Source organism: Macaca fascicularis, chromosome 9, assembly GCF_037993035.2.
Source record: "Macaca fascicularis isolate 582-1 chromosome 9, T2T-MFA8v1.1".
Classification (NCBI taxonomy): Eukaryota; Metazoa; Chordata; class Mammalia; order Primates; family Cercopithecidae; genus Macaca; species Macaca fascicularis.
Genome location: NC_088383.1, coordinates 102,882,038 through 102,902,992, shown reverse-complemented (window position 1 = coordinate 102,902,992; position 20,955 = coordinate 102,882,038). Strand labels below are relative to the sequence as shown.

At 41.8% G+C, this 20,955-nt stretch overlaps 1 protein-coding gene and 1 non-coding gene across 15 annotated transcripts in view; one reads left to right on the top strand and one right to left on the bottom strand.

Moving 5' to 3' along the window:
* PLCE1 (phospholipase C epsilon 1) overlaps positions 1-20,955 on the bottom strand; it is a 349,469-nt gene that overhangs the window by 194,015 nt on the left and 134,499 nt on the right. For all 14 annotated transcript variants that reach the window (XR_012417971.1, XR_012417972.1, XM_005565986.5 and 11 more), the window contains one exon: positions 3,443-3,731. Coding sequence is in view for 12 of the 14 variants with exons in the window: in XM_005565986.5 (XP_005566043.3) it covers positions 3,443-3,731 (289 nt within the window). In the remaining 2 variants the exon portion in view is untranslated. The remainder of the gene's footprint in view (positions 1-3,442; positions 3,732-20,955) is intronic.
* Positions 17,857-17,963, top strand: LOC135965226 (U6 spliceosomal RNA). Its single transcript, XR_010578152.1, has one exon. It is a non-coding gene; the product is annotated as a U6 spliceosomal RNA (small nuclear RNA).

Below are 20,955 nucleotides of genomic sequence, written 5' to 3'. Positions count from 1 at the left end.
CATTCCCTTTGAAAACTGGCACGAGACAGGGATGCCCTCTCTCACCACTCCTATTCAACATAGTGTTGGAAGTTCTGGCCAGGGCAATCAGGCAAGAGAAAGAAATAAAGGGTATTCAGTTAGGAAAAGAAGTCAAATTGTCCCTGTTTGCAGATGACATGATTGTATATTTAGAAAACCCCATTGTCTCAGCCCAAAATCTCCTTAAGCTGATAAGAAACTTCAGCAAAGTCTCAGGACACAAAATCAATGTGCAAAAATCACAAGCATTCTTATACACCAGTAACAGACACAAACAGAGAGCCAAATCTTGAATGAACTCCCATTCACAATAGCTTCAAAGAGAATAAAATACTTAGGAATCCAACTTACAAGAGATGTAAAGGACCTCTTCAAGGAGAACTACAAACCTCTGCTCAGTGAAATAAAAGAGGACACAAACAAATGGAAGAACATACCATGCTCCTGGATACGAAGAATCAATATTGTGAAAATGGCCATACTGCCCAAGATAATTTATAGATTCAATGCCATCCCCATTAAGCTACCAATGACTTTCTTCACAGAATTGGAAAAAACTGCTTTAAAGCTCATATGGAACCAAAAAAGACCCCGCATTGCCAAGACAATCCTAAGCCAAAAGAATAAAGCTGGAGGCATCATGCTACCTGACTTCAAACTATATTACAAGGCTACAGTAACCAAAACAGCACGGTACTGGTACCACACAGAGATATAGACCAATGGAATAGAACAGAGCCCTCAGAAATAATACCACACATCTATAGCCATCTGATCTTTGACAAATCTGACAAAAACAAGAAATGGGGAAAGGATTCCCTATTTAATAAATGGTGCTGGGAAAATTGGCTAGCCATAAGTAGAAAGCTGAAACTGGATCCTTTCTAACTCCTTATACGAAAATTAATTCAAGATGGATTAAAGACTTAAATGTTAGACCTAAAACCATAAAAACCCTAGAAGAAAACCTAGGTAATACCATTCAGGACATAGGCATGGGCAAGGACTTCATGTCTAAAACACCAAAAGCAACGGCAACAAAAGCCAAAATTGACAAATGGGATCTCATTAAACTAAAGAGCTTCTGCACAGCAAAAGAAACTACCATCAGAGTGAACAGGCAACCTACAGAATGGGAGAAAATTTTTGCAAACTACTCATCTGACAAAGGGCTAATATCCAGAACCTATAAAGAACTAACCAAATTTACAGGAAAAAAACAAACAACCCCATCAAAAAGTAGGCAAAGGATATCAACAGACACTTCTCAAAAGAAGACATTTATACAGCCAACAGACACATGAAAAAATGCTCATCATCACTGGCCATCAGAGAAATGCAAATCAAAACCACAATGAGATACCATCCCACACCAGTTAGAATGGCAATCATTAAAAAGTCAGGAAACAACAGGTGCTGGAGAGGATGTGGAGAAATAGGAACACTTTTCCACTGTTGGTGGGACTGTAAACTAGTTCAACCATTGTGGAAGACAGTGTGGCGATTCCTCAAGGATCTAGAACTAGAAATACCTTTTGATCCAGCCATCCCATTACTGGGGATATACCCAAAGGATTATAAGTCATGCTGCTATAAAGACACAAGCACACGTATGTTTATTGCGACACTATTCACAATAGCAAAGACTTGGAATCAACCCAAATGTACATCAGTGACAGACTGGATTAAGAAAATGTGGCACATATACACCATGGAATACTATGCAGCCATAAAAAAGGATGAGTTCGTGTCCTTTGTAGGGTCATGGATGCAGCTGGAAACCATCATTCTCAGCAAACTATCGCAAGAACAGAAAACCAAGTACCGCATGTTCTCACTCATAGGTGGGTATTGAACAATGAGATCACTTGGACACAGGAAGGGGAACATCACACAGCAGGTCCTATTGTGGGGAGGAGGGGGGAGGGATAGCATTAGGAGATATACCTAATGTAAATGATGAGTTAATGGGTGTAGCACACCAACATGGCACATGTATACATATGTAAGAAACCTGCACGTTGTGCACATGTACCCTAGAACTTAAAGTATAATAATAATAATTTAAAAAAACACTTTGAAAACCAAATGGGAGGGGTTGAGGGGTTTAATCAACACATGTTAATTAACTCATGGGATAAGGCCCTGGCATATAATCACAAGCATTAAAACAATGCCAATTCCACATGCCAATCTCAGCCCAACTTCCTGAGAGGAGTATGATGAAGAACGCAGGCTTGGCACTCTCTAGGAGCCACATCAGAGGGGAGAAACCTTGAATCCTGTGTGTAGGGAAAACAGCTTACCACCTAGAGACTATAAACTCCATGAGGGCAGGAATTATGTTTTGTTCCCTTTCCAGCACCTAACATCTAATAGGGGCTCAAAAAATGTGTTGAATGGCTGAAAAACATGAAGCCATTAGTTTCTTGGATTAGTGTTCCCACATCTTCTGTTATTCTTCATTCATTTATAACCAATCCCCTGAAGTTTGGGCGACTACAGAAAACAAACCAACTTGGCACCCAACATAGTACACAAGGAGGTTATGATATTCCTCTTAGGCCTGTCTAGGGGTGCGTATGGCGGTAGGAATGGAGAAGGCTGAGGATCAAGGAGAAAGATCACTGGCCTGCTGGCTTTGGGTCTCAGGACTTGTCATGGAGGGACAATAGCTGCTGTCAGATTGAGTTCTAGCAACCCCCAGGCAATGGAATGCTGCTTTGCATGGTCCCTGTCTGGTTGGCAGCTTCCTGCCAGGGAAGGCTGCCAAGCAGCTTATGACAGAAGTGCCGTGTACAAGTTTCTGAGGTTCTTTGATGCACTGCCATTTCTGACCTGCCTGTCTGCTGCTCGTGGGAAGTAGCTGGGAAGTTCAAATGCCAAGGGATCCCACTTTCCATTGGTTTTCATTTTTCAGTGGGATGCCTGCCTATCTTGTCCTTTAAGATGGGAGTAGCTGGAAGATGGCCTTTGGCTCTTCTGGTCAATGGAGACCTATCAATTCTGTGTATGAAGGAGATCTATATCTCACTCTGCTCCCAACCACAGTGGGTTTTCAATATGACTGCTTGACCATATTTATTTCCTAGCATCTTATCATAGTAATTGACATTTGACATAAACTACCACTAGGAGAAACTACCTGCCTGAATCATTAAAAAAAAAATTAAAGATAGCATTTTAACCATTTACTTCATTTGAAAAAAAGTTTCAAAATCTTAATGATTACTATTTGGAATGTTGATACCTTAGGGGATTTTAAGAAGGGAGCACCTTTTTATATTCTCTTAAAGGAGTGACTTTTACTTAAAGTCACTGAAAAGTGAACTCAATTTTCCATCAGGAATGCATAAATCTTAACTTAGATCCTTCTCTCTAGTCAAAGATAAAAAGTTAAAAGTGAAATTTCAGGCATTACCTTTCAGCATCATTCGTCCAGTGGATCCTCCAAAAGTACTGAGAAGGCCACTTCTTGCTCCCAAAGATGTGGTTGCTTCTAGGAGAGAACCGGTGATGTACTGCGATATTGAAGTCCTTTGGAGGGTGGCGCGATACTCATATACAGTGTCTCGGACACATTGCTTTAAGCATGGACCAACACTTATTCTTCCATGGGCTGTCTCGGAGGCTGGGAGCTTGGTGAAGAAATGGAGTAGAGATCCAACTGTATTTTCTGTTTCTTCTCCTCTTCTCACTGCATTGTAGATCTGTGAATAGCACAAAGTACAGGAAGTATTAATCTAGTTTCTTAGGAAAGCAAATTAACTTGTTGACAAAATGCCAAGATGACTTATTAAGAAAGAAGGCTCAGATGCTCCAAGTGCAAACACTCTGAGCACTGGGCTCATGCATTAACCTGAACATTCTACAGACACCAACTATTTGGAAAAGCTCTGTGTAGTTATAAAATAGGTCATTCAAACAACTCTGCTATCAAACAGAGAACTTACAAGTCATACCAACCAAAAATACATTCAGCTCAAATTTCTCCTCCTCAGCAGAGCAAAGCTCTTCTGCAGAGAGATGAGGGCAAACCTTTCCTTCTTGTTTTCCTGGACACTCCTGAATGACTGTCCCGGGTCTGTCTCCCTCCACGGAGTGTTTCAGCCTGACTTTTATGGGAAATCTTTTCTCCATGCTTAAACTGAAGTGAGGATGAGAGGGTTATGGGGAAAGAGAACTTCCCTATTTCCCCCTTGGGCATAATCCTTCAAACTGTCAGCTGAGATCGAAGTATTTGAATCATTTTTTCTCTTCCTCCTCCCCCACCTCCCATATCCAATGTTGACAGATCCTGCTCACTCTTTTTGCCCCATCTATGTCACTGTCACTATCCTGGTTTCTTCTCCCTTTATCACCTGAATTCACCAAGCATTTTCTCAACAAGATTGCACTGTTAGGACAGGTTCCTAACCATGCCTCCAATCTATTTCAATGCAGTCATTCAATGTGCATGTGTATAGACCCTGCTCTGTGCAAGGTACTGTGTCAGAAGATGTGGGGAAAGTGCAAGGGGCAGCACACACCTCCTGTGCTGCTGCAGGATTTCACAATCTTCGATGAGGCCTGAAAATTATAAGGTTTGACGTTATTGAAGGGAGGACTTGGAATTTGTCAAGCATTCTGAGAAGCCAGAGACTTCTGGATAGTGTATAAACAAACAGGGGAGACACATAACATGCAGTGAGGTAATCCAGTTCTCTGATGGGGGAATAAGGTTGTATACATTGTGCTGTCTCTATCGGGTCACCTTGAGCACCTTGCCTTGGCTGACTTGTCATTCATTCATCAAACCAACAAATAGTTACTGCTTATATACCAGAAACTGTGACGGGGCTGGATAAATAAAATAGTTCCTCTCCTCAGAGTCCACAGTCTAGTAAAGGAGACACAAAGAAAAGCCACGAGCTTAGAGTAGGGTGGAAATGAAGGTCACCTCCTTCGGTGACATTGACGAATGGCCAGGGAGTAGAAGACTCTCACTGCCCTGCGGGCCATGCATGTGCCCCCATAATGTTGCAACCTCCAAATCTCACTCAAGAGGGCCTCTCTTGAGCTGTGCTAGGTCCTTGTGATACCCCAGAATGCACTGAGTTCTGTGATATTCAAACTGTGTAGACCCTAACTAGATTTTGTCTGTCTTCCTCTGTCTAGTGGTATATATTTGCCACTTGAAGGCACAGTGTGATTCTTACCTTTAATTCTCTGTCATTAAATTTCCAGTGGCCAGCATGGCCATGGAGATGGTGTGCTGGGACAGAAAGAGCCCAGGTTTGGGGTCAGGTACATGAGGTTGTACACCTGACTCTACCTTCACCAGATAGCGAGCTGGTCGTAAGTGTGAACAAGCTGAGTTGAATGTTTCAAGACATCTCCCTCCTCTGTAAAATGGGGATAATAACACTCTTCTTAGGGAGCCTGTGAGATTCACCAAGATAAAGATGTAATATACTCAGCCTAGTGTCTAGAAATGATGGTTTTTAGTGTTGAGCAAGTCTATAAAAGAGAATACACTCTTTTACCCTCAGTGAATAATAGGTGGTTGTATAACTATAGACCACAATCTATGAAATGCAATGTGATTGGAGTTATGCCCTTGCTCTTCTGTGTTTCTGGGCAATATTATGCTAATCTTATTTGGGTGTACTGTGAGGACAAGTGCGGGTAGAGAGCTGCAGATCTCAAGACGCAGTTTTATTCTCTTGGCTCCAAATCATACAGGCTGTCTCCAACACAGTAAGTCCCATGCAAGTCCTTCAGAAGTAACTGCTCCAGTTGTGTAAGGAAAAGAACTGACTGGCAGCTTGATGGCTAAGGAAGGCTTAATAGGGAAAGGAGGGTTTCACTTGTGCCTTGGAAAGCAGGCATGTCTCTAACCGGAGCAGGTGGGGAGACAACTCACCATGCAAGCAATAAGGACAGCCAGTGGAGTAGAGTGTTTAGAGCAGGGAGTGAGCGTAGGAAACAACTGGGGAATGAGAAAGGCCAGGGAACAACTGGGGAATGAGAAAGGTCAGTTGGCCTGATAAACGAGACCTGGATTGTTAAAGCAAAGAGCTTTCACCCATCAGAGGAGGGCACCCCTTGATGGTTTTTTTTGTGTTTTTTTGTTTTGTTTTGTTTTGTTTTGTTTTGTTTTTTTGCTGGTTTGTTTTCAGCAATGATGCTAAAACGGTTTTGTCTTAAAAAGATTACTAAGCTGGCAATTCCTAGTTCCTGATAGGTTGGCCTACTTTCTTTACTTGCCAAGCTGCTTTGCTGGCTCATTGTGCATTTGCTCACTGCCATGTGCATTCCAGTCTCCACATCAGGCCTCCATAGATTCCCAATGACTCATTCAGTCTCTTATCCAGCTTTTCCAAGGTGCTTTCCTCAAAGCATTCTATATACAAGGGATTGTATGACCTAAGGACTCCTTAATCATGAAAGTTTAAAAAATCTCAGTAAATCTCTTCTCCTTTTGGAGATTTACATTGCATAATAGAATATTAAAGACAATTAGAAGGGTCAGAGTAAAGAAATTATTTTCATTTGCTTAACTGAGTATTTCCCATGTTATTTGATCATTTTTTAAAAGAACACAGCCTGTAGATGTAGTGCTGTGCCAAATAATTAATTTGCTTTAATCTAATAGCCTTTTCTTATTCCCATTTCTTTGACCTCTGCAGAATCTCTGAAATAGGCAATCATCCATCCTTCTCAAAGTCTTTCATCTCTTGTCATCTCACTGTTCCATCTCTGCCTTATTCTGTGTCTCCCCTTCCACCTCGGGCCTTCAGGACAGTTATAATGCAATAGAAAGGTGCCAACAAGTGCCTAATGTAGGGAAGTCACAAATCAATTGACCATGGGCCAGATTCAGGCAACAGACCTGTTTCATCTGACATACACTGTTTACATTCAGAAAAGTTTTACATATACATCTGAAGTTCCAGCATCTCCTGAATAATGAAACAATCTGGTAACACTGAGCATTCCTACATGGTATCAAATGGCTAGATGGGGCATGAGTTCTTTACTGGATGCCAGTGTCCACCATTCTTTAGTGATCACACCTGGCCAATATCTGGTCACCATTAGTATATGTGTGTATATGTGTTTGTTACCCTGTCTTAATAAAATACAGATATGGATGTAGATATTTACAACAAACATGTACTGAGCTCCTCCAGTGTGTCCTCTGTGTGCTCTTGCCTGTGCTAGTTGCTGAGGATAGAGAGAAAGCCATAGTCTCTGATATCAAAAGGTATTGTAAATCACCTCCGAGAAACTATTAATAAACATATATAAATGCTATGTATATATTAAGTAATATTTCAACATTGTTTTCAGCCACATGTTTCCAAGCCCCCAAACTTGTCTGAAGAAATAAAAGATTGGCCGGGCGCAGTGGCTCAAGCCTGTAATCCCAGCACTTTGGGAGGCCGAGACGGGCGGATCACGAGGTCAGGAGATCGAGACCATCCTGGCCAACACGGTGAAACCCTGTCTCTACTAAAAAAAAATACAAAAAACTAGCCGGGCGAGGTGGTGGGCACCTGTAGTCCCAGCTACTTGGGAGGCTGAGGCAGGAGAATGGCGTAAACCCGGGGGGCGGAGCTTGCAGTGAGCTGAGATCCGGCCACTGCACTCCAGCCTGGGTGACAGAGCGAGACTCCGTCTCAAAAAAAAAAAAAAAAAAAAAAAAGAAATAAAAGATGAAGTGCTCTACGAATGAAGCTCTGAACTGCCGTTACCATTGCCAATACCCTCACCACAAAGAACCAGGAAGAGGTCAAAAGTTACTACCAAGATCTGGAATAACGCATCCCAGTCACACCAATCCTGGATGAGAAAAACTCAAGGTGCTTTGTTGGAAAAATGCTGAAGTGTCGACAAAGTGGTGATAGATATGGCAATGTTCAGGGAACCTGTCAAAATCAAGTTATTGACCAGGCACAGTGGCTCACACCTGTAATCTTAGCACATTGGGAGGACGAGTTGGGTGGATCACGAGGTCAGAAGATCAAGACCAGCCTGACCAACATGATGAAACCCCGTCTCTACTAAAAATACAAAAATTAGCTGGGTGTGGTGGCATGTGCCTGTAATCCCAGTTACTCGGGAGGCCGAGGCATGAGAATCGCTTGAACCCAGGAGGCGAAGGTTGCAGTGAGCCGAGATTGCACCACTGCACTCCAGCCTGGCGACAGAGTGAGACTCAATCTCAAAAAAAAAAAAAAAAAAAAAATCAAGGTATCATCTCTTCCTAGATCACTCACTTATAAAAAAGAAGAAATCATGGAAAAGCCCACACATAGCGTATGAAGAAGAGACAGTAGAGAACAGTCATTACAAGTATGGCTCTGGAGCATTGGTTTGAATTCCAGCGCCCATGCTTCCCAGCTGTGTGACCTTGGGTAAGTTGCTTTGCCATTCTGTGCCTCAGTTTCCTTTTCTCCAATATAGGATATAATAGTATCTGCTTCATAAGGTTGTGGCTAGAATTACAAGCTTTGATAAATGTAGTATGATTAGAACAGCATCTGACACTTAGTAAATGCTCAACAAATACTGGTTTATATGATGACAGTGAGGATGAGGAGGATTGTGGCAGGCTACAAAAATGGCCACGAATTATTTCCTTCACTGACACTGGGCTGGAACTGTGATTTCCTTAACTAATGGAAATTTAGCAAATATGATGCAAGCAGTCTTGAAAAATACCTGTACATTGGAGCTTGCTCTCTCTTGTTGCTTTTGGGCACTCTGCAACAACTGCCATGTGAAGAAGCCTGAACTAGATTGCAGGAGGATGAAAGACCATGGCCCAGTCACCCCTGTCACCTTGGCTGATAACTTGCCAACAGCCAGACACATAGTGAAACCATCCTAGCTCTTATATCATCCACTTACCAGTCCAACTGCTGCCACAGATGCATGAGAAAGCCCAGCAGAGATCAGTTGATCCAGACTAGAACTACCCAACCAATTTACAGAATCGTGGACTAAATAAATGATTGTTGTGAAAAGTCAGTAGGTTTTGGGAGTGCTTTGCCACACAGCAGAAGTTAACTGACACAATGATGATGTGTTTGGAACCATAATAAGAATTTTAATTACATAACAATTGAATCCACACACTAATCTATAAAGTTGATTCATTTTGTAGATGGGAAAGTAAGCCTAGAGAAGTAGAGAAATACAGTCAGCCTTACACACCTAGTAAGAGGCTATGCCAGGATAGAAACCCAGATTTCTCTAACTCTGTGGTCCAGCTTTATCCATTGCACTATCCATTGTCACACTCAAAGCCCAACAGTGGGATAAAGATCACACTGTTAGGGGTGATCTTGGCAAGAGGTTTAGGTGATGTTTACAATGCTGTTGTTATTGTTTTTATTCATGATAATTCCTTTCGTGGTCACTCTCAATTACTTTTGAAAATAGTCAAGTTAAGTCTAATGAATAACCAAATATGCTTCCTTTATGTGGAGATTTATAGTTTTAAATTATACAGTCACAAATGAGAGAAACTCAAGGTTATTATGGTGATGGAAAGTGCTGAAAACTAGACAGACTAGTGCCCTACACAGGCCAATATCTTTTTTGAAACAAAATCCAACACATCACAACATGGCATCCACACTTGCTAGACAGCTATGTGAGCATTCATTTATTCAACAAGTGATTTATATTTACTGAGCACATACATTGTGCTAAGTCCAGCTGCTGGGGTTCTACCAGTGAGCAAGATGAGCTTCATTTTCATGGGAAAGGCAGACAATAAACAAGTAGACCAAATAAATTAGTAAAAAATTGTAGGCTATTATATACTGTCAAGATATATTTCTACAGGACTTGCTGAAGTCATTGGGAGGAAAGGAAAGGAGTCAAAATTTTTATATTTGGTCATTGCCAAGTTTTTAGAGATTTAGGCTTTATATAGAGAGCTATATAGATCATTGTTGCAAACTGTTAATGGATCCTTTCCATGGGATTATGCTCCTCCCATTATGGTAGGTGCTGTGGCCTGGAGTGGTTTGGGCAAAATGATTTGACATGATAAAGTGACTTAGAGAAAAGCAAGCAATGCTTAGATAACACTTGCATAAACACTTAAAAAGGCATTTGCAGTTCCTCGTGACTCATGAAAGAGGGATGCCATGTAGAAGCCAGTACTGGGATGTGGAGTTCAGTTCCAAAACAAAAGAAAACAAGCATACTGAGGCTGAAGAGAGTTGGGGTAATTCAGATGGAGACAAAGGCAAAGACTTGCATGCACTAAAAGGCGTGAAGCAACCAGACACACCACATCCACAGCACTCACCCAGAAGGAAAGCTCCTTGGAATAGCCAGAGCTTTTTCTTGACTTGACTTCTACTAAAGTCAAAAAGGGTATTGTCAAGGGGAGTCATTTTGTACTTGCTCTGTTTCAGAAGCTATCTTTTTGAGATCACTTATGAAAAATCATGAGGTTCTAAGATCTGATGGCATATCTTCTGAAATCTTTCAACAGGAAGAAAGTGTGTTACTTAGAGGTCCATTGACTCAATAATAATAATAATAATAATTACATCATTTGTTGAATGCTTAAAATGAACTAGGCCCTGAGTAGTGGGACATGATTTCAATTAAACCACAGAAGAGCTCTATGAAGAGGTTCTACTGTTATCAGCATTTAAAAATAAGGCACTAATGTGCACACAGCTAGGACTTAACATCAAGACTCTCCATCTCTAAGCCAGTGCTGTTAACTACCAAACCAAACAGAGAATCCTAATACAGATGTCAAAGGAAGCACTTTCAAGAAAGGGGTAATTGTAGTCACAATCCCTCCATCACTTTTTGTTTGTTTGTTGTCTGTTCCTTCCACTAGAATTTCAGCTTCATGAGATTTTCTTTTTTCACTGCTGTATCTGCAGGGTCTAGAACAGTGTTTGGCATTATAAGTTCTCAACGAACAGTTCTTGAGTGAATAAATGAATTTCTCAATTCTATGTCTTCACCAAAAACTTGGCTAGAATTCTCTGTTTTTTTGGCCCTGAATATATTGGATTCATTTGAACGACAGGCGAATTGCATTGTCACCTGTACCTGCTGAAAACTAGATAACATAAATCATACAAAATGGCATAAAATCTTTACAAAGTATTCAGAATAGCTGTAGCCAAATGAGGATTTAATTTCGACTAACCAAACTTGGCCATTTCTGAGAAATTCACCAATAGTTTAACAATATTCCATTATCATTTGCTGATTGGCTTAGAGTCAAAGGACTTAATCTGATCTATTCTCCCTACTAATTTTTCATGAAATTGATCATTTGAAAGGATCATGGGGCTTAAAAGAAACCAAGATATGGATTCATGTATTGACTCTGCTCAATCAATTTAAATAAACATTGAGTGCAGTTACATCGACTATGGTAGATGCTGGAGAACAATGATTTTAGAAAGAAAAAAGACAGACTGCCCTGGAGAGACCCACAGTCTGTACTGTGTAATTGTATAATACTGGGCAAATAACTGAAACCCTCTTCCTCATAACCCACCCTTTGCCCCAGTTTTCTTATCTTTATCATGAAGAGGCTGGCCAGTTATTATCTCCAAAGTCCCTTTCAGTGTTACTGTTCTATAATCCATACTTCCTTGCTCTTTCTTTCCTTCTTTCTCTCTCTCTTTCCTTCTTTCTTTCTTTTTCTGAGACAAGGTCTCACTCTGTTGCCCAGGCTGGAGTGCAGTGGCAGAATCACAGCTCACTGCAGCCTTGACCTCTTGGGCTCAAGTGATCTTCCCACCTCAGCCTCCTGAGTAGCTGGGACTACAGGCACCACCACTATGCCAGGCTAATTTTATATTATTTGTAGAGATGGGGTCTTACTATGTTGCCCATGCTGGTCTCAAACTCCTGAGCTCAAGCAGCCTCCCACCTCCAGCCTCCCAAAGTGCTGGAATTTTACCCTCCATCATACCCAGTCCCTTCTTGAGTGGCAGATGGAGGGTATAATTAAACTTAATTTTGATGATTATTTTGATGATCATTATTCTCTAATACATTAGCTTCTCCTGTTCCCTCTCTCTTATTACTATTCTCCTTCAGTATCAGCGGCCATTTCTCAATAGTGACTATATATGTGCTTCTAATAGGACCCTTATCCTCCTCATAATGTGGTTCTTAAAGTGCCCTGAGCTAGAAAAACAATGACATTTATTTTAACGGTGTCACCTGTGAGTTAATAGGCGGTAACAATGCCTCTCACGGCACAAAGTGTAAGAGCTCTGCACTATGCTTTGGAAACCCCTTTACTAGTCTCATGAGCCTCTTTTCTAACTTTGGAATCTACAAGCAGTGTTCTAAAAGGTTGAATATAGTAGAAGTTTCATGTCTGATGGGTGTCTGTAGATAAACAAAATGCAATGATATAAGAACTGTCGAATTTCCTGAAGAGTCAACAAAAACAGTGAGGCTGTCGGAGGGGGTAGTTGGAGTGGCTTGGAGACTTAAATGGCAGGGATGGGGAGGAGAATTTTGGTAGCAGGCTGTCGTTTCCTCTGCTCATGATTCCACATTCCATTCAAATGCCTGTGCAGAGAATTCCATTCTACTGAGAGTATTCACACCATGCATGAGCGAGACACTGACACAGAACCCCAGAAAGTCAAAAATAAAAGCTTTGCGAAAACCAGGCCAATTAACCAGAACTGTGCCAGAGGTTTCTATGGGAAGTAAGCTGAACCTTTGCCACTTCAGGGGAACATCTCAGGAGTTAGAGGAAGCCCCAGGACATTTGAAAATTTGTGAATTTCACAGCTGCAAATGCCTTTCCATACAACTTCTTCCAATCCATATCCCTTTTATTAAAATTTTCCCTCCTCCATGTGGCATTCCCTGGGTTCCAGCAAGAAATAATCATTTTCTTTTTGGTGATCCAATGACACCTTAAGCAAAGCTCTAGTGGTACTTCCTGTGAAGTACAGAAATCACTGTTTACTCTCCTATTATGTCCCCACCAGGACAGGGACCAAGCTTTAATAAACATTTTGTCCCCAGCACAGGGTGCTGCTTAGCACGCCGCAAGCAATGAAGAAAGGGCACAGTGGAGAAATAATAGAAGACTTAGAGCTATGTTCCTCAAAGTGTGGTCCCCAGACCAGCATCATCCTCCTCACCCAGGAATTTGTCAGAACTGCAAATTCTTGGGCTCCATCACAGGCCTACCGAACCAAAAACTCTGGGCTGGGACCCAGCAATCTGCGTTTTAGCAAGCCCTTCAGGTGATTTTGATTCCTGCTAGAGTTTGAAAACCTGTATCCTAGACTTTAAGGAGAAAATGTTACCTTTCATCTCCGACTGTACCATCCATCTGACAAGCACTTACGTCCCTATCATCTCCCTTCTAGAATGGAAGCTACTGAGGGCACAGCCTAGGGCCTATTCATCTCTATACACCTCAAGGACCCTAGTTCAGAATCCAGTACGGGGCAAAAGTCAACAAATGCTAGCTGGATGAAGGAGCATCTCTGCAGAAATTCCCCATGGCTGTAAATGGAGCAGGCCTTTCTGTAAGTGATGCTTCCAGCTTAATATTTCCAAAGATGAATCACATTGGAGATACTAATTCTAATGGTAATTACCATATGGATGAATCATATCATAATGAGAAATCCTGGCTGCCAAGGGAGCCTCTCGAAAAGAAAAAATCAAATCAGGACAAATGGATTATGTTGTTAGGATTGTGATGTCAGGCCATGAATTAGGCCTACAGAAGGGACTTAATGGCCTGAACTACCAGGCTCCTTGCAGCTCTAAGGAGCAATGGGTCAATTAATGAATCACATGGGGACAAATTCCCTGAAAGACAAAACCAAATTTTCACAAATCCCATAGACTGTGATCCCTGGCTCAGAGGATCAAGGGTAATGTTCTCACTAAGCTGTGCATGTGTGAAGCTGAAAGGGATGGAAAGTTCCTGACGTCTTGTGGCTCCAGGCTTCTGCATGTCCCCAACAGGTGGAGGGGACCAATGCCAACCTATAGGACCAGGCTTTTTGCTTCCTGTGCCCCAAGCCTCCACTGGCTGAACTCCTGCTCAACTTTTCCTGGTTTCCAGCCTTCCTCTCTCTGCCCAGCTGGAAATGTCCAGTGTGGCCTCTATCTTCACGGCTCCCCAGGCCCCTTTCTGCCTTGGTCATTGCTTCTGGACCAGCACTGCATCTCCCTTCTCTTAACTTCCTGTCTGCCTAAAGATGGCCTGAGGCTGAGGCTGACCTCCCAGAACATATTGCTCTGACAACCAGACATGGGATAGCAGAGATGGGACAGCAGAGATGCCATCTCTAATGAGATGCCTTAGGGTAGAGTGGAAAGAGTATGGTCTTTGTGTCACACTGATCATGTTGTACGTAGTGCCACCATCCAGTAGCATGGGGGAAGTAACTAGTGTTTCTTTAATGGAGATATAATAGCGTTGTTATAAACAAGAATTCAAAGAGATAAGAAATCTGTGAGTTCTGTTTCTAGTTTCACCAGCCCTGAATACCCAAATGGTCATAATAGCATTAATACCTGAATCTTTAGATCTCCAAGGCCGTGCCTGCTGGCCTGAGGACCTCAGGTAACTTCCTACCCCCAAAAGCCACCACCATCCACCTTCACCCCTCCTAACTATTTGCTAGCATTCTGAAGGTGATGGAGCCCCTCCTATGCTCAGGGATAAGTTCGCTTCTGTTCTTCCACTCAGCTCTCCTTGTTGAAGTACCTGGACTGGGCTCTGTGGCTGGCCAGGCTCTGCCCTCCCGGGCTGAGACTGGAGGTGGAGAGAACAACCCTCTCCTAGTCTCCTGAATGTGAACTTATGTGTAGACATCTAAGTGTTTTCTGGTGCACAGCTCCATAAACAGCCCAACTCTGGATTCCATTCTGGGGTAGTGAGCCCACTATGCTATAATAAATGCGAAGCCTCAGCACAGCGCTTGGCATGTATGTGGCATTTAACAAAAGTGAGGTTGTCAATCCTCTTGGTCAATATCAGAGTTACAGTGCAGATCCTCTCTCTCATCCCAGGTTTATTCCTTTCACTCACTTCTCTGCTCTCTTCTGTCTCTCTAGGTTGCTCCAGGAGCTTTCTTCAATTTCCTTTTGGTCCCTATGGTTTCTTCATTATTAAAATTTCTGAGCCCTCACCACTTGCATATTCCCCATGTTGCTTTCTTTTGAATCTCATCCTGTTGTTTCTTGCTCTGTCCTGATCTTCCTACCTTCCTCACCATCCCTCTGTCTCTTCCCTTTATTCCCAATGTCCATCTTTCTCCTGCATCCTTCATTTCTTTCCACTGCCTTTTGATCTTGATCCTTTGAGCATCACTTCCATGGGCAAAGGGAGGGGATGAGAATGAGGACAGAGTGTGAATTAGTAGGGTCTGCAAGCAGAGATCCTCCTCTAATTATTAGCAGACAGTTATTTATCCTTATTGAATGCATTGTATTTCTTCTACTGGAAAACTTCAGTGATTTAATTTTTAAAGGTTTCTCTTCCAAGGGGACCCAAGTGAATGACCACCAGAGAGGAGTTAGGGACATTCCTCCCCAAATCCCCCAAGGATCACGAACTCAGTAGTTGAGCCAATGTGGACTTACTCTCAGAGACAGGACCCAACATAAGTTGGCTTCTGGTCCTGATTAATTGAGCAGCTGCAGAGCCTCATGCCTACCAATAAGAATGAAAGCTGTTTAAGACAAGCAGTACAGACCTTCAAGTTTCATCCAAGGGTAGAGCCATACTCAACAACCTGTTAGTGAACACACCTGAGGCAGAGCAAGTGAAATAGGTAGTGGTGGGTGAATACAGATCACAAGATTCCCAGGAGCTAGAGTTGTCATCAAGTTTAGGCAGGTCAGGAGGACATGAAGCCTGAAAGAAGAATTGTTGAGTCTCCCAGACAGGATGGAGGAGTTGAGTAACAGTAGATAATAGTAGGAAAGCCCAGCCTAGTGGGGAAAATCCTGGGCCCTACACCCAGGGAAAGGCCAGCCCTGGGAGGCCCTAAGCAACAGCTAGGCCCCACACTGGGGTGCCTATCCAGAGGAATCCTCTGAGAAGCTTGGACTGGCATTCAATGCAGACACAAAGTAGCTGCACTTTAATTTCTGAAAGATAAGCCATCTATGCCTAAGAATATATTCCTTGTTTGGACTTTGTTCATTCATTCATTCAGTCAACAAATATTTACTGAATGTCTATTTTGTGCAAAATAGGTTGCTAGTAGCCAGAGATAAAATAATGAATAAAACAGCTTGTTGTCTTTAAGAAAGTTACTGAGCATCAGGGAAGGTAAGCAAGATAATGGGCAATGTTATTACAGCATAAAATTCTACAGTGGTGTGGGCATACAGTGTTTCAGATACACAGAGGAGGGTCTTAGAAGGCCATGGAAAGTTCTTCTAGGAGGTAACATCTAAGACACAACCTAAAGACAGTAAGAGTCAGCTAGGGCAAAGTTGAGGAAGGGTAAGAGAGGGGGAAATGTTCTAAGCAAAGGGAACAGTGTGTGCAAAACAGTTTCCATATAGGTGAAGCTAAGAGATTGAGCAGTGAGTTTGAGGAGATAAACAGGAACCTTTTGAGTCCTTATAAGTAGATGCAATTCTAGGCCAGAACCATTTCTGTTCACAAACATTTCCTAAGCAAACTACCTATGCAAGCTGTATGGACATGCATACAAGCTGGAGGGTTGTATCTCCTATGCCTGAGGACGTCCATTGCCTTCCAGAGGTATTGTGCTAAGTATTGAAGCTGTAACCTCAAACAAGACACAGCCTCTTCTCTTAAGGCACCAATGGAACCAAGATGATGACTTCTAAGATTTCTTATAGCTTGGTAGTTTCCTTTTATTAACAAAAACCAATGAGAAAGGACAAAGTACACATTACCTACCAGCCTGGAATAGGAGAGAGAACATCTACTTCATTTGTACTCACAAGGTAAGTAACAACTTTCAGAAGCATCCCACAGGGTGGGTGAGGACTTAGGACTTATGCTGTCTAGTTGGAGGTATAGATCTGAAAAGAGATGGAACATCTTATAGGAAATGTCACCTTTCTCTCCACTTTTGTAAGATAGCACTGGAAAGGTAAGCCTTCAAAGAGGTTACAAAAAAATGGACAGGTCATGGCATTAAAATTGCACTCAAGTTCATAGGATGACTCAGGGACTTTCAATCTATCCCCAGATGGACTACCTCTGTCCTGTTATAGAGACTCTCAGCTATGTGTGTGTAGCAGAGCATATGTATTAGTGCGTTTTCAGGGTGCTAATAAAGACATACCCAACACTGGGCAATTTGTGAAAGAAAGAGGTTTATTGGACTTACAGTTCCACATGACTGGGGAGGCCTCACAATCATGGCAGAAGGCAAGGAGGAGCAAGTCACATCATATATGGATGGCAGCAGGCAAAGAGAGAGCTTGTGCAGAGAAACTCCCATTTTTAAAACCATCAAATCTTATGAGACCCATTCACTCTCATGAGAACAGCAGAAGAAAGACCTGCCCCCATGATTCAGTCATCTCTCACTGGGTCCCTCCCACAACACATGGGAATTATGGGAGCTACAGGATAAGATTTGGGTGGGGACACAGAGCCAAACTGTATCAGCCTACGTTCAGGGCTAGGATTATCCTGAGACGTTGAGCATCTAACACAATATATTTGACTTTCAGGGGGCTCAGGAGTATGGGAAACTTATCACCTTCCAGCTTACCTGGGCCTACCCTATAGTCAGATAAGAAAGATATGGTCACCCTGAGCTGCATGTCAAAGAACTCCATGGAAATCATTAAAAAAGAAAAAAGGTGCTCGCTTCGGCAGCACATATACTAAAATTGGAACGATACAGAGAAGATTAGCATGGCCCCTGCGCAAGGATGACACGCAAATTCGTGAAGCGTTCCATATTTTTATGCAGAGAAGGTCCTAAACGAAATGAAAGAGATGAAAACCATGACACGAGAAATACGTGACAAATGCACAAGCTTCAGTAACCGACTCGATCAACTGGAAGAAAGAGTATCAGCGATTGAGGATCAAATGAATGAAATGAAGCGAGAAGAGAAACCAAAAGAAAAAAGAAGAAAAAGAAATGAACAAAGCCTGCAAGAAGTATGGGATTATGTAAAAAGACCAAATCTACGTCTGATTGGGGTGCCTGAAAGTGAGGGGGAAAATGGAACCAAGTTGGAAAACACTCTTCAGGATATCATCCAGGAGAACTTCCCCAACCTAGTAGGGCAGGCCAACATTCAAATCCAGGAAATACAGAGAACGCCACAAAGATACTCCTCGAGAAGAGCAACTCCAAGACACATAATTGCCAGATTCACCAAAGTTGAAATGAAGGAAAAAATCTTAAGAGCAGCCAGAGAGAAAGGTCGGGTTACCCACAAAGGGAAGCCCATCAGACTAACAGCAGATCTCTCGGCAGAAACTCTCCAAGCCAGAAGAGAGTGGGGGCCAATATTCAACATTCTTAAAGAAAAGAATTTTAAACCCAGAATTTCATATCCAGCCAAACTAAGTTTCATAAGTGAAGGAGAAATAAAATCCTTTACAGATAAGCAAATGCTTAGAGATTTTGTCACCACTAGGCCTGCCTTACAAGAGATCCTGAAGGAAGCACTCAACATGGAAAGGAACAACCGGTACCAGCCATTGCAAAAACATGCCAAAATGTAAAGACCATCGAGGCTAGGAAGAAACTGCATCAACTAACGACCAAAATAACCAGTTAATATCATAATGGCAGGATCAAGTTCACACATAACAATCTTAACCTTAAATGTAAATGGACTAAATGCTCCAATGAAAAGACACAGACTGGCAAACTGGATAAAGAGTCAAGACCCATCAGTCTGCTGTATTCAGGAGACCCATCTCACACGCAGAGACATACATAGGCTCAAAATAAAGGGATGGAGGAAGATTTACCAAGCAAATGGAGAACAAAAAAAAGCGGGGGTTGCTATACTAGTCTCTGATAAAACAGACTTTAAACCATCAAAGATCAAAAGAGACAAAGAAGGCCATTACATAATGGTAAAGGGATCAATTCAACAGGAAGAGCTAACTATCCTAAATATATACGCACACAATACAGGAGCACCCAGATTCATAAAGCAAGTCCTTAGAGACTTACAAAGAGACTTAGACTCCCATACAATAATAATGGGAGACTTCAACACTCCACTGTCAACATTAGACAGATCAACGAGACAGAAAGTTAACAAGGATATCCAGGAATTGAACTCATCTCTGCAGCAAGCAGACCTAATAGACATCTACAGAACTCTCCACCCCAAATCAACAGAATATACATTCTTCTCAGCACCACATCGTACTTACTCCAAAATTGACCACGTAATTGGAAGTAAAGCACTCCTCAGCAAATGTACAAGAACAGAAATTATAACAAACTGTCTCTCAGACCACAGTGCAATCAAACTAGAACTCAGGACTAAGAAACTCAATCAAAACCGCTCAACTACATGGAAACTGAACAACCTGCTCCTGAATGACTACTGGGTACATAACGAAATGAAGGCAGAAATAAAGATGTTCTTTGAAACCAATGAGAACAAAGATACAACATACCAGAATCTCTGGGACACATTTAAAGCAGTGTGTAGAGGGAAATTTATAGCACTAAATGCCCACAAGAGAAAGCAGGAAAGATCTAAAATTGACACTCTAACATCACAATTAAAAGAGCTAGAGAAGCAAGAGCAAACACATTCGAAAGCTAGCAGAAGGCAAGAAATAACTAAGATCAGAGCAGAACTGAAGGAGATAGAGACACAAAAAACTCTCCAAAAAATCAATGAATCTAGGAGTTGGTTTTTTGAAAAGATCAACAAAATTGACAGACCACTAGCCAGACTAATAAAGAAGAAAAGAGAGAAGAATCAAATCGACGCAATTAAAAATGATAAAGGGGATATCACCACCGACCCCACAGAAATACAAACTACCATCAGAGAATACTATAAACACCTCTACGCAAATAAACTGGAAAATCTAGAAGAAATGGATAATTTCCTGGACACTTACACTCTTCCAAGACTAAACCAGGAAGAAGTTGAATCCCTGAATAGACCAATAGTAGGCTCTGAAATTGAGGCAATAATTAATAGCCTACCAACCAAAAAAAGTCCAGGACCAGATGGATTCACAGCTGAATTCTACCAGAGGTACAAGGAGGAGTTGGTACCATTCCTTCTGAAACTATTCCAATCAATAGAAAAAGAGGGAATCCTCCCTAACTCATTTTATGAGGCCAACATCATTCTGATACCAAAGCCTGGCAGAGACACAACAAAAAAAGAGAATTTTAGACCAATATCCCTGATGAACATCGATGCAAAAATCCTCAATAAAATACTGGCAAACCGGGTTCAGCAACACATCAAAAAGCTTATCCACCATGATCAAGTGGGCTTCATCCCTGGGATGCAAGGCTGGTTCAACATTCGCAAATCAATAAACATAATCCAGCATATAAACAGAACCAAAGACAAGAACCACATGATTATCTCAATAGATGCAGAAAAGGCTTTTGACAAAATTCAACAGCCCTTCATGCTAAAAACGCTCAATAAATTCGGTATTGATGGAACGTACCTCAAAATAATAAGAGCTATCTATGACAAACCCACAGCCAATATCATACTGAATGGGCAAAAACTGGAAAAATTCCTTTTGAAAACTGGCACAAGACAGGGATGCCCTCTCTCACCACTCCTATTCAACATAGTGTTGGAAGTTCTGGCTAGGGCAATTAGGCAAGAGAAAGAAATCAAGGGTATTCAGTTAGGAAAAGAAGAAGTCAAATTGTCCCTGTTTGCAGATGACATGATTGTATATTTAGAAAACCCCATTGTCTCAGCCCAAAATCTCCT